Source organism: Mustela lutreola, chromosome 9 (genome assembly GCF_030435805.1).
Source record: "Mustela lutreola isolate mMusLut2 chromosome 9, mMusLut2.pri, whole genome shotgun sequence".
NCBI classification, from domain to species: Eukaryota; Metazoa; Chordata; class Mammalia; order Carnivora; family Mustelidae; genus Mustela; species Mustela lutreola.
Window position 1 is genome coordinate 106,667,380 of NC_081298.1, and position 14,489 is coordinate 106,681,868.

General features: G+C 48.0%; 1 protein-coding gene across 1 annotated transcript in view; it reads right to left on the reverse strand.

Moving 5' to 3' along the window:
* Positions 1-219: 219 nt before the first annotated feature.
* Positions 220-14,489, reverse strand: part of CD8A (CD8 subunit alpha) — a 34,126-nt gene continuing 19,856 nt past the window's right edge. Inside the window, exons 2-7 of the mRNA XM_059188318.1 lie at positions 6,021-6,390; positions 5,566-5,931; positions 4,863-4,973; positions 4,516-4,626; positions 3,835-3,865; positions 220-1,538 (exon numbers count right to left, since the gene is read on the reverse strand). Coding sequence (XP_059044301.1) covers positions 1,478-1,538; positions 3,835-3,865; positions 4,516-4,626; positions 4,863-4,973; positions 5,566-5,931; positions 6,021-6,069 — 729 coding nt within the window. The 5' untranslated portion in view covers positions 6,070-6,390 and the 3' untranslated portion in view covers positions 220-1,477. The remainder of the gene's footprint in view (positions 1,539-3,834; positions 3,866-4,515; positions 4,627-4,862; positions 4,974-5,565; positions 5,932-6,020; positions 6,391-14,489) is intronic.

The following is a 14,489-nucleotide window of genomic DNA, read 5'->3' on the forward strand; positions in this document are numbered from 1 at the left end:
ACAAACCATAAGAGACTCTTAATCTCACAAAACAAACTGAGGGTTGCCGGGGGTAGAGAGGTAGAGACAGGGTGGTTGCATTATGGACATTGGGGAGGGTATGTGCTATGGTGAGTGCTGTGAAGTGTGTAAACCTGGCTATTCACAGTCCTGTACCCCTGTGGCTAATAATACACTATATGTTTATTAAAAAAAAATACAAAAACAAAACAAAACCGATGCCATCAATGTTTTTTATTAAAGCCATTTATAAAAAGCAGAGCAATTGTATTTTTTTACAGTCAGAAGTATATACTTCACATATATGCACAGAAAATCATCAGGAAGAATGTACACCACACTATTAACAATGGATTACACCTGAGGTAAAGAATTATGGGTGATTTTTACTTCCTCATTTGAGTTTTTTCTTCCAGTGAGGACTCAATTCTTGTTCAACTCTGGACGAGAGGAAATGCACGTGTGGAAGGCAGCCGGTTTGGCTGTCCGCCTCCTCACCAGAGTGTCTCCGGTCCCAGCCCCTCATCTGCCATCGAGGGGAGGCCAGGGCCGGTGCTGGCAGCTCTGTAACCATTCTGCCTTTCCGCACCATCAGAAGTCATGATGTTCCAGGAGCACGAGCGGATACGGTGTTCAGAGGCTCAAGAGGACAGCCGTTCCACCGTGCTGATGCTCAGATCATGATTGTCACAGGGTGGTCTCTCCTCTTTCACGGGCCCCTCTGCACTGTGGGGGGCTGGGAGAGCAATTCAGCCTCCACTGGGGGAGTTCCCACAGATTGTCTTTAAAGGTGGAGTTTCTCATTTTCCAGGATTCAGCTGACCCCTTCCACTTTAGTTGAGGACTTCCCACACCATGGAGTTCCACATGTCGTTATTAAAAAAAAAAAGTCTGATAGGATTCAACCACCTTAGAGAACTCTGTGAAAGGCAGAAGTTCTCCTAGAACCCCCTTAGGGCTGTGGGTGCAGTTGTGGGCCTAGCGCTGCTGCTCAAGAAATCACCTGTGCTCCTAGGGTTTGAGACACAGCACCCCCACACTGAGACAGACACCTCCAGAAGACCTGAATGGCTGGAAAAAGAGCCCTGAGACTTGCTGTGACTCTGCTCAAGCTGCTCCCCATCCCTGAATGTCAACCAAAGAGGTCTGGACTGCATCATGCTGAGCAAATTCCCCCTCCCACCCCAGCTCAAACCACCAGATTCTGAGAACACGGCTCGCGGTAGCCCTGGCCTTCCCACCCTTCACCCCAGTGGGAGCACACAATGGTATCAGAGCCCTTGTGGTGTACTGAAGACGTACAGTCTTGTTTTGTGTCAACCAAGGAAAACACATAAGAAGAAGTCACCCTTCCCACCCCACCCCCACAAAAATAATAATGAGAATGGATATATAAGGAAGGAAGGACTGTTGCTGTTCTCACAGAGAGAATTCTGTTCGGTCTTGTAGTGGCTGTCGCACAGGGTCCATCTCCATGTTAGACATATTTCTCTGAAGGGCTGGGCTTGCCTCCTGGTCCTCCTTGTCTGGGCATTGGCCTGAAAGAGAGGCAGATCATGATTGCAGCAAGAGCCCCCAAAGTGCGCTAACTGCCTCCATCCACATCTGGCCCGCCTGCCCCAGCCTCCCAGCCCCTGCAGGGTCTGCGAACTTGTCCCTGGAATACCAGCGTGGGACTGAGTGAATGACGTCAGAAAGTGTCAAGTGCCTTACGTTTGCCATCTTGCTGTCACAGCAACCCGGGGGCGGGGGGGGGGGGGGGGAGGCCACTGGGAAATAGATGAGAGAACTTGCCCAAGTTCTAACATAATGAGGAGGTGATGGAGCCAGGATCAGTGTCCAGTTAGTCTGGCTTCCGGGAGCCTTTGTCAGGTGCCTGATGACCGAAGTTACCGGTTGAGCTGATTCTCGGTTCCCCAGAAGGATGTGAGCAAATGACCATCATCAGCCAAGCAGAGCTACTTTATCGCACACAGACAACTCAAATTTGATGTCCTACTAAAAATGTGTGTTAATTCAGGACTGGGCTAACACCTCCTCGAAACCTCTCTGAAAGCTGAGCTGTCCTCGGTCATCACTGAGTGTGTTAACTCAGGCACATGGGTCCCTCGGATATGTTCACTCCGCGTAGCTTTGTATTCCAAGGGCAGGGTTTTGTTCTTGGTTCATTTCAAAATGAGAATTTTCAGAGAACTTAAAGATAAGGGATGATTCTCCTGCCAAAACTCCCAACTGCACCCCAAGTACTTGCAAATGCTAAAAATCTTTTTCTGTTTTTAAAGGGTCTTCGTCCCCCTTGTTACACCATTCATAATACAGGCATCAGAATACATTATTACAATTCATTACAATATATTCATTACATTTCTGTTATTAAAAATACTGATACATATTTTTAAAAATAACATTATATGAGATATTGGAATTGTCTTCCTGCAGAGAGACACCAAGGAGTGGGAAATGCAAACCCTAGGTATAAAATTTGAAGTATTTTCATCCACTGAAAGGAACTGATTATCCTTAAACATTCCCATCCCCCAAGCAGGAAGGAGCCTGAGCTTGGATAGAGAAGTCTGAGCTCTGCTATTTGGCATCAGTGTGGCCTTAGACGAGTCACTAAATGTCCTAACCATCAGTTTCCTCATCTGAAAAAGTGGTGATCATGGTAACTACTTGAAAGATTGTTATGAAACTTGATATTTAAAAAGAAATATATAGGGGTGCCTGGGTGGCTCAGTGGGTTAAAGCCTCTGCCTTTGGCTTGGGTCATGATCTCAGGGTCCTGGAATCAAGCCCCACATCGGGCTCTCTGCTCAGCAGGGAGCCTGCTTCTCCCCCCTACCCCCTCTCTCTCTGCCTGCCTCTCTGCCTACTTGCAATCTCTGTCGAATAAATAAAATATTTAAATAAATAAATAATAAAAATATATGTAAAACAAGGAACTGGTACTCTGTAGGCTTTTATTAAATGGTGTATTATTTTGATAATCTGAGAGTCATCACATCTCTGCAGGGTTGGGTAGATTTCCTGATCTGAGCTGCTCAGCTGTGAGATGGGACTGTGGCATCTATCACATGCGGTTGCTGGAGAAGAGAGAACCTGCGTGTAACCCCCATCATGGTGCAGGGCCAGAGTGGGGTCAGTTAGATGTTAGCACAGGCTGCCTCAGCCTAAGTTCAAAGGACAGAAAAGACAGACTTCTCTTCCCACTCACTGGTCTTTGTTTTTTTTTTTTTTTTTTTTCCTGATCATCTCAGAATGATCACGGGTTGGAATTGGATCGGGGAGTCACTTGGGCTGCCAGATAGCTAACTGCTCCTGCCTCTGTTTCCCTTCTAGTCCTTGGTGGTAAATCAAGGCACTACACTCACACAGGGAAATTAGGAGCCTAAGCCATTGCTTATTTGGTTCTCCAATGAAAGACTGGCTCTTAAAAACACTAATCACTCAAAAATCTAGAACAAACAATAGAAAAAAAGTTTTCTTAAGAAAACAATAAAACTCAGTTGGAATCATCCAGGTAAAGAGACCTCAAGGCTGTGGAGAACTAGGACTAATAGGGGGAATCCTGTCTGGGATTTTTGGAGCCAGGTCAGAGAATATGGAGACTTACAGAAGTCGTACCGTTCTCCCCATGAGCCCAGGCCATGCCTCCCATTTCCTCACCTTGCCAGCCTTGTGCCGCTCTTTGCTCAGAAACTGTGCTGACTCCCTGCCCCCAGAATTCTCCATGGCCTCTCTCTGGGAAAGGTTCCCACCAAAGGCTGCTTGGGAAGCTAGGACCTGTGCAGAGGGCTGGCCAGTGTTAGCAGCCCTATGGGTTATAAGACTCACCTGGGACATTTGCAAACACGTCTTCTGTTCCCTGGATAAGAAAAAGAAGAAGTAAAATGACTGCCTCACCACCACCAATAGTCCGCAAATAGATTTACTTCCTCCTTCCCTTTTCCTATTTCCTTAGAACTATAACTCTTGAAAACCAAGTAAGAGCTGCTTTTCCATCCCTCTTCTCATCAATTTTAAAAGCATTGCAAATACACATGTGGGCTAAGATAGGTTAGTACGGTCACCTACAGTGGGACCCAAAGTAGTAGGGGTTCACTGAGAGGTGGCCGACGGTAAATCTCAACAAGTCACGGTTTTGATCCAGTCTTCCTGAGCACTAGTCCGAGGGCCACAGGGGCACACTCTCTGCGGGGGGTGGGTGGGTGTAATAAGCCAGAAACTGCACTCTCTACCTCCTTCTCCTTGGCCAATGGAACACAATGCTCCTGTCCATCCTGGAATAAGGGCTCTGTCTCCCTAAGAACGCCCCAGAGAGTGGAAAGAGGAATGGGAAGGGGTTTCACGAGTTCTGTCTCCAGGAAAGAAATGGGCTGTGCCTACAGTACAGCTCAGGTTCCAGAAACCATCCTATCTCGGGGCAAGCTGCCTGAAGCAAGCCGCGCAGGAGGAAGTGGAGCAAACCTCCCCCTCTCCCCTTCCCCTGCCACTCCGAGCGGCCCTAGAACTTACTATGGTTGCAGATGACGGTGATGACCAGTGACAGTAGAAGGACCGCGCAGGTCCCAGCCAGCGGTGCCCAGATGTAGATTTCACAGGCAAAGCCAAGCACACCTTTTTCCACTGAAGACACCGAAGACGCCGACGTTTAGGAACTGGCCGGGATTCTCTAATCCACACCCCCAGCTCGGGCCTGTCCCTCGGGTCCGGTCTCGGTTTCCCCACCACTTGAACAGGTTTTGGCTCTATCTCCACGATCAGGGCTGAGCCCGGTGGGGGCTCTCCCCCACCACCCCCCCGCCCCCTACCCGCACCGCCCCTGGCGGGTCCCGGTCCCGGGACCCCTGCGCGGGTCTCACCTGGCTTGCCCGCCGGCGGCCGGCAGATCCCGGGGCGCTGAGACACCGGCTGCGACGTGTTGGTGGGCGCCCTCGTGGGTAATCGCGGCGCGGGCGTAGGGGTGGGCTTGACTGCGGGAGAAACAGAGCGTGGTTGGAGTCGGACAGGGGACATCGACACTAACCCTCCGCACGGCTTCGCGCGCCTTTGCCCAACGGGGCGCCTCCTTCGCCCGCGCGGACCTCTGCACTGAGAGAGAGGAGATGGATTGGGGACCTCCAGGATGCGCGCTCTCCGCTTCGCCGCGCGCGCGGTAGCCTGCTGCGTCCCGGGCGGGGCCGAGCACACCTGGCGCCTTGGACGGGAACGCAGGAGCCCGCTCCCGGTCTCCCAGCCTCTCTCCAGGGCTCAACCTGCAGGCTTGAGGGCTTGGGTTGGTAGCCAAACGCAGGCTCACAGAATTTAAGGAACTGTCCAGGGGCAGACAAGCACCCGAACTCAAGCCCAAATCCGCGGGACCTAAGAAGCCATCTTCAGCCCCTACCCAGCCGCACCTTGGCCTCAGTTCCCTTGTCTGTGAAATGGAAGCAGTATTAAGTAGTCCCCACGCCCCCCAAGGGCGCTAAGAGGCTCAAAAGCGGGGCTCCGTATGAAAAAAAAAACGGGTTCATAGGTGAGCCCTAAACCCCACACCGAGAGGTGCCGCGCCCCTGGCGCCCGGACCTGGCAGGAAGACCGGCACGAAGGAGCTGAAGTACAGCACCGAATTGCTCAGGACGGAGCAGAAATAGTAGCCTTCGTCCTCCTTGCGGAAGCGGCGCAGGGTGAGGCTGTAGAGGGTGTCACGGATCTTCTTGCCCGAAATCTGTTCGGAGTCCAGTCCGTCGGCCAACTTGGTCCGGGTTTGGGAGAGGTACATGAGGAAGACGGGGCGGGCGGCAGGTTCGTTCTTCTGGAGAAGCCAGGAACAGCCCGGCGCCGCGGAGGGCAGCAGCACCTCGCACTGCAGCTCCACTTTCTCTCCCAGCTGTCCGACCACCTTCGCCGGCGACAAGCGGAACTGGCTCGGCCCGGCGGCCGCGACGGCATCTGCGGGCGGCAGGCATCGAGGCTGAGCCGGGAACGCCGCGCTCCTCGTCTGCCCCGTCCCCCGCCCTCCCCAAGGGTCGCTAACTCACGGAGCAGCAGGGCCAGCGGCAGGAGCAGGGGGGTCACCCAGGAGGCCATGGCGCGCTCTGCGCTGCACGACGCGTACCGACGCGCGCTGGAGCGGGTGGGATGCGGAGGGGGCAAGTCACGCCCTTGGGCCAGACGAGGAGCCAGATTTCGAGTTCGGAGGATGTGATGTCATCCGAAGCCCCGCAGGGGAGAGTCGCCCTCTTTTTCGCGGTTACCACCTTCCAGCCCAGGGAGCAGACTGGGGTCCATGATCTGGGCCCGGGCCGTCGAAGCGGGCTTCTAGGGCCGCTGGGGACGGTTAAAACTGCGGGCTTGAGGACGAAGACAGAGGCTCGCAAATGACCTTTGGAATAGGCTCTCCTGTGGGGGCTGCAGAGACAGAGGGTAAGGAGAGTTTACAAGAGGTGAAGAAGGTGAGAGTAAGCAGGAAAGCAGAGTGTCCACTTCCTTTGTAGTCACTCATAATGGCTCTAGCAAGACCGGCGCTGAGGGCTGAGGAGGGAGAGGCGTTGGTGACTTGCACACCACTCCGCAGGGTAGTCTGGGTGCTCAGCAGGAAGGAGAAGACCATGAGGCAGCAGCCACCTGCCTTGTGTGGGACCGAAGGTCCTCTGGCAACCACACCCAGTCCTCCCCACTGCCACACATCACCCGACAGCCTCAAGATTTTTTCTTGGGGCTGCTGCAACAGCCTTCACATGAGTCCCTTTCTTGGCCACACCTTTAGCCACCCTGCCATGATCATTATTCTTCTAAAGGGGATCTGACAGGGTCACTCTTGCAGACTTCTATGACTTGCAAGACAGGATGGAAGCTCAAACAGGGCTTGGCTCAGAGCTTTTGGGTGCTAGCTCCTCCTAGCCTCCGCCCAGGCCCCTGGCCTTCCATTCTCACTCAACTTGAAGCTGTCTAAACTCTGGGCTCCTGTCCTTGCTGTTCCCTTTGCCTGAAATTCTGTTCTGTTTAAGGCTGGCGGCCAGCTTCTGTGCTGTAGGACACAGACGTCATTCCTCTTTATCCTTGGCTTTAGGCGCTGGCCGGGGCCCCGTGTGAAGCCTGGGTGAATGCCTGGGAGCATCCTTCACTCTTCTCTCTCAGGCTCTGGCGCATCATATCCCCTTCCTGAAGCCTTCCAGCCCCAGTGGATGCCCGCCTCTCATTACTTCAGGGTGCCCGAGCCTTTCCACTTTGAATCCCAGAACAAATACACCTCACACTGTTGCTACCTGAGTCTAGAGTCAAGCCACGTGGCATTATCTGTTCCATGTGTCTGCCCCACCCATGGATTTTGCCTGGTGAGGACTGGTGAGACACCCCTCCCCGCCATGTCATAACATAACTTGGGCTGAGCTGTGTTGGTAGAACTTAAGTGGTGGATGGGTTTTAAAAAATTACTCCTAGTACTTTGATTTTTTTTTTTTAAGATTTTATTTGTTTATTTGACAGAGAGAAATCACAAGTACACTGAGAGGCAGGCAGAGAGAGAGAGAGAGAGAAGGAAGCAGGCTCCCTGCTGAGCAGAGAGCCCGATGCGGGACTCGATCCCAGGACCCTGAGATCATGACCTGAGCCGAAGGCAGCGGCTTAACCCACTGAGCCACCCAGGCGCCCAGTACTTTGATTTTAATGTGTGCTCCCCAGCCTTCTCAAATCATCCGAGGCACCTACCCCTAGGTGGAACATTTAACATATTTTATTTTAGTTCCAGTGTAGTTAACATATAGCGTTATATTAATTATCAGTGCACAGTTCAGCCCTTCCATCCATCATCCAGTATTCATCACATCCTTCATCCCCATCCCCTATTTTGTCCGTTACCCTCACCCACCCCGCCTCCAGTAACCACCAGTGTATTCTCTATAAAGGAGTCTGTTTCTTGGTTCCTCTCTCTCTCTTCCTCTCTCTTTTTCTTTTGCTTATTAGTTTTGTTTCTCAAATTCCACATATGAGTGAAATCATATGGTATTTGTCTTTCTCTGATTTATTTCCCTCAGCATTATACTCTCTAGCTCCATCCATGTCATTGCAAATGGTAAGATTTCATTCCTTTTTGTGGTTGAATAATAATCCATGTATAAATGTACCACATCTTCTTTTTCCATTCATCTATTGACGGACATTGGGCTGCTTCCATAATTTGGCTATTGTTAATAACGCTGCTATAAACATAGGGGTGCATGTATCCCTTTGAATTAGTGGTTTTGTATTTTTTTTTTTTTTTAAGATTTTATTTATTTGCCAGAGATAGAGAGAGAGAGTACACACAAGCAGGCAGAGAGGCAGGCAGAGGCAGCGACGAGAGAAGCAGGCTCCCCGCCGAGCAAGGAGCCCGATGTGGGACTCGATCCCAGGACCTTGGAATCATGACCTGAGCCGAAGGCAGCGGCTTAACCAACTGAGCCACCCAGGCGTCCCAGTGGTTTTGTATTTTTTTAAAGTATTTTATTTACTTATTTGACAGACAGAGATGACAGGTAGGCAGAAAGGCAGGCAGAGAGAGAGAGGAAGGGAAGCAGGCTCCCCGTTGAGCAGAGAGCCCGATGCGGGGCTCAATCCCATGACCCTGGGATCACGACCTGAGCCGAAGGCAGAGGCTTTAACCCACTGAGCCAATCAGGACCCCCAGTGTTTTTGTATTTTTTTTTATAAAGATTTTGCTTATTTATTTTAGAGAGAAAGAAAGCATGACTGGGCGGAGAGTCTGAAGGAGAAGGAGAGACAGAATCCCAAGCAGACTCCCCACTGAGCCTGAAGCCCAACGTGGGGCTCGATCCCAGGACCCCAAGACCATCACCTGGCTGGAAATCAAGAGTCAGAGGCTCAACTGACTGAACCACCCAGGTTCCTCTGTTTTTGTAATTTTGGGGGTAAATACTCAGTAGTTTGATTACTGGAACATAGGATAATTCTATTTTTAACTTTTTGAGGCACCTCCATACTGTTTTCCACTGTGACTATGCCAGGAATCTCCAGGAGACTCCCCCCTGAGTGCGGAGCCTGAGGCAGGGCTCTCTCTCGCAACCCTGAGATCATGACGTGAACTGAGAGCAGGAGTCGGTTGCTCAAGCAACTGACACGGGGTTGTATGACACCTGCATTTTTTGCAACCTCCCTTTCTTAGCTAATAGTAGAAGAAGGAAAGCTCTTCCTATCAGCACGTGTAGATCTATCTCATTCTTCTTAATGGGTGCATTCTCTATGGGTGTTCCAGAATTTAGTTTTCCTGCTAATGGACATTTAAGTGGGCTGCAGTAGACACAATATGTCTACACTACTGGGGACTTGCTCACTACATGTTAGATTTTCAGATGGAAGACGAGGGAGACTGGGGAAAGAAAATGCTTTGTAATGATGGTTACGACTGTGACTCACAGCAGGGCATCCCTGGCATGTAGATGTACACATGTATGGTGTGTCCCTGGCTGTGTAGACACAGGGCTGTCCCTTAACCCACAGGACTGAGCGTGGCAAGGAAACAGTCAAGTCCAGGCCGGCCATCTTGGTCACCTGAAAGAGAGCTGCAGCTGGCTTGGAGGCCTTCCAGCCTTGCAGCTAAGAAAAGTGTCAGCCATGGGGGTGGCAGCCCCTTTGTACAGAGCATGACAGAGGGTGGGGGGCATGCCAAGGCAACATATGAAACCTACCAAGGAGGCTTTGTGACCCCAATGATATTTTTTACAGAATGTGGTGGATTCTCAATGCAACCACAACGACATCCGCCTTGCAGCAGGTGGGAGAGCAGATGCAATTTGGAGAATTCTGGGGATGCTTGCTTGCAGCAGGGCCAGGTGTGCAGAAGGCTGGGCGGGGCCCGCTCCTCGCTGCCAGGTGAGCTCCCCAAGTACCTCAAGTACCCCAAGTACTTGAGTACCCCAAGCTGCGACACTCACGTGGGATGGCATGAAGGCATGGGCACAACGGCAATGACTTGCACGCTGTCAAGCAAGTCCCTTATTTTTAAAAGCATCCAGAGAGAGATAAGGTAAGAGAGTCTCCAGTATCTGTGCTAAATTTAAGTTAAGTCTTTGTTTCTCTCGAAGGTGTTTGTTCTTAAAACATGGAAATAAAGTAATTTTAATTTACATGAACTGAAGGCATTCGGAGCACATTAACTGGACTGTGCACTGGTAAGAAATTCATCAGGGCTCAGTACCGTGGCTCATAAGACACTGACTGCAGGGGCGACTTGGAATCAATGGCCAGCTGCCTCCTCTTGCCAGTCTTGAGCTGTGGAGAAGATACTGTCTCCTTGGAAGGGGTTAGCTTGTCTGGGGCTAGAAAGGCCTTTCTTTGAGCTCTAGAGTTAACAGGGCCTTGCTTTATCTCCATGCAAATACCTGTCAATTCCACCCACCTGTGCCACTCCCACTTTTTCTGGAGAATGTTTCAATGTACAGAAACATGGTCATACCATATGTCTTTGAGTTGTGTTGATAAAGAGAGGCTTAGTTTTTAATTTTAAATGCTGTGTAGTGGTATTGTGAATATTCCACAGTTCAGTGGTCCTCCAACCAGAGGATTCATACCCTGGGGGGGTCAAGGAGGCTGGCTGTCTTTGGGGATACACGTAATTTTTAGGGGCTCATTTCCAGATTTTCAGCTCCCATTGATTCTCTTTTCTAAGACAGATCTGCCCAGGAGCAAATGTCTGTGTCTAGTCTTTGTGCTGATTCGCTTTCCCTGCCTCCCCTTTCATAATCTCTCTTTTCTTGCTTTAAAACAAAAAGGCAGACAGGCAGTCCTGTAGGTTACTATGGTGCAATGCCCAGTGGGGTCAAAACTCCATGCGGCAATAATCAAGGGGAAACACCCAGATAGTTTTCATTTTACATCCATACCGTTAGCTGTGGATAAGCATTTCTCCTGGGGAAAGTTCCCAAGATCCTTGCAAAGAGGGTGTCTGGGAGAAATGCTGGAGCTAGACCACCTTATGGCCAACTCCTGGCCCTCATCACTTTACTCAATTCTCTCTGTAGAGCTAGAATGCAGAAGCCAGAGAGGTATTATGGGATGTATGCTCATTCCTAGTGTGCTCAGCAGCATTGCAAAAGGAACCACACTTCCTTTTTTGACACAAAGTCTGATTTGCTAATTGTTTTGACATTGACGACTGACTTTGCCAAAGTGGTTAGCTGGCAGCGTTTTTATTTGCAATGAATCAAATGAGGTAAAACCTTAGCTCCAAAGTTTTGATGAAAACAAAGTTTAGGGCGCCTGCGTGGCTCAGTCGTTAAGCGTCTGCCTTTGGCTCAGATCATGATTCCAGGGTGGTGGGATCCCACCACCTTCCCAGGATCCCTGCTCCATGGGAAGCCTGCTTCTCCCTCTCCCACTCCCCCTTTTTGTTTTCCCTCTTTCAGTGTCTCTTTCTCTGTCAAATAAAATCTTTAGGGGTGCCTAAAGGCTTAGTAGGTTAAGCCTCTGCCTTTGGCTCAGGTCATGATCTCAGGGTGTTGGGATTGAGCCCCACATCGGGCTCTCGGATTGGTGGGGAGCCTGCTTCCCCCCACCCCCCGACCCTGCCTTCCTCTCTGCCTATTTGTGATCTGTCACATAAATAAATAAAATCTTTTAAAGAATTTTTAAAAATCTTAAATAAAAACCTCACAAAGTTTAAAGTCTGATAAAATGAAAACATTAAATTAAAATATTATTTTGGCAAATTTGTGTTGAAATAAAAAATATTTCCATTTCCCCAACCCCTTCAAATTTCATCAGTGAAGGCAGTTGCTTCTAGGTGAGGTAAGAATGGTACAAGTTCATGGCTACCCAATAGACGTGGTAAAGCCTATTTGAGTCTGCTTCCAGCAACTGAGCAGTGAATAAATCTAACAATGATAATCAATCCACTTACAGGTTAGTGGTTCCCAAGTCTTTGCTTTCAACACAATTGAAAGAAGACCCAATCTAGTTGGCAGCTGTTATGGGTTGGATTGTTTGTGTCCTCCTGAAAATCGTATGTTGAAGTCCTAACCCCCAGTACTTCAGAGAGTAACCTTATTTGGAGATTGGGTTTTATCAGAGGTAAAGTCAAGTTAAGATGAGGTCATTAGGACAGGTTGTAATCTGGTATAACTGGTGTCCTTATAAAAAAGGGAAATGTGGACACAGAGACATACCTTGGGGGAGTGTCATGCAGAAATACAGACATCAGGCTGGTGCTTCCACAAGCCAAGAACCCCAAAGATGCCTGGCAACCTGCTGGAAGGGGAGAGGCATGGCGCAGATTCTTCCTCACGGTCCTCAGAGGGAACTAACTCAGCCTTTGTCTCTGACTTCTAGCTTCCACACTGTGAGACCATACATTTCTCTTGTTACAGCAGCCCTAGTAAACTAATACAGCAACTAATAGATCACTAAGATGAATTTCTTTTTTTTTTTTTTTTAAGATTTTATTTATTTGTCAGAAAGAGAGACAGCACGAACAAGCAGGAAGAGCAGCAGGCAGAGGGAGAAGCAGCTTTCCTGCTGAGCAAGGAGCCTGACATGGAGCTCAATCCCAGGACCCTGACATCATGACCTGAGTAGAAGGCAGACGCTTCACTGACTGAGCCATCCGGGCACCCCTAAGGTGAACTTCTGGTGGTAGTTCACCATTGTGGTTTTTGTTTGGGGGGGGAAAAAATATATATATATATATATATATATATATATATATATATATATATATATATTTAGTTAAAAGATTTAGTGACTCTGCTATAATAAAACCAACTATTTATAGGGACAAAATTTCTCAGTGCTTACATTGTATTTTTTTTAAAAAGGGGGTGGCATCTGGGTGGCTCATTCGTTAAGCGTCTGCCTTCGGCTCAGATCATGATCCCAGGGTCCTGGGATCAAGCCCTGCATTGCATTGCTTCTCCCTCTCCCAGTCCCCCTGCTTGTGTTCCTTCTCTTGCTGTGTATCTCTCCATTAAAAAAAGAAATAAAATCTTTAAAAAAAATAAAAGTAGGAAAGTAATTGGTGTTGTACCTTTTTTAGCAATACGTAATAGTTTTCTGTGAGTTCATTAACTGGGTACTTTTCCATCTCATTAAGAGCTAAAATTTCCCTCAAAGTTATTTTTTTACAAAAATTCTTATTTTGAGATAATTATAGGTTGATACTGTAGTTATAAGAAGTAATACAGAGCTCTCATACACTCTACCCAGTACCCCCCAATGGTAACATCTTGCAACTCTAGTACAATATCACCAATGACTACTTTATGTTTAATTCTTAATTTTCAATGTTCATAATTTATGTTCTCTTTGAACCATCTACACTACTCATAGCTGTAATAATGGCATAATCTAAACAACTTTTTGATACTTAGAAATTCATGGTTACAGGAAATTAAATTTTCAATTTATGCGTTTTTCTGGCCGAGAAGATCAATCAAAGATCTTCAAGCATAAAAACATATTACATTAAAATAAACTTCTAGGCAGGAAGATGGATAGAATTCATAAATTAGAGGGGAGAAAGGAATGACAAAAAATTTCCAAAAGTTAAAGAACTTGTTTTTGCTTTTAAAAACAGGTGATGGCTGAAATAAAAATCAATATATTATTTATTTACATTTTATCAGAAACAATTAAAAAGAGTGATGGAAAGGTCTTACCTTTAAACATCAATATTTACAACACATTGGAAACTATATATTTTACAACTATTTATGATGAAAAATGCTTGACGTCAAGTTAAAATGGAGGGAAGGAGTATACCGATGGTCATAGCAACCCAGCCGCCCTCCCCTCCTCCCCCACAGATGAAAGGATAAGCAAATGTGGTGTAGCCACACAATGGAATATTATTCAACTTTAAAAAAGGAAGGAAGGACATTTTGACCCATACCACAACATGGATAAAGCCTGAGAACCTTATGTTGAGTGAGATAAGCCAATGACAAAAAGACAAGTCCTGTGTGATGCCATTGACATGAGGTACATTGTGTATTCGATTCACTGGACAGAAAGTAGATAGGCAGTTGCTGGAAGCTGAGGGCCAAAGAGATGGAGAGTTATTATTTAATAGGTGCAGAGTTTCAGTTTTGCAAAATAAGAGTTCTGGAGATGGAGGGTGGTGTTTGTACAACAATGTGAACGCACGTAATACCACTGAACTTTACGCTTAGAAGTGGTTAAGATGGTAGATGTTATATGTATTTTACCACAATAAAAACTTTAAAAAAAATGAGTGAAGGAGCACATAGTCTTTCATATTTGTGGGGGATACAAGAGCAATGAGATGTGATGAGAACTGCCACTGTTTATCCATTCCTTTGTTAATGCAGCTTTAGGCTGTTTCCAGTCTTTGCTCTTACAAACAACGCTATAGTGAACACCCTGGTAAGTATTTCCTACGGTCCATGTGCAAGATCTTCCCTAGGGTGTCAGCTTGGAAGGAACAGCTTCAAGAGGATATTGACCTTGAGAGCAGTGACTTACTTGGAACATGAGCTTGTCTTCAACCTCCATAGCTA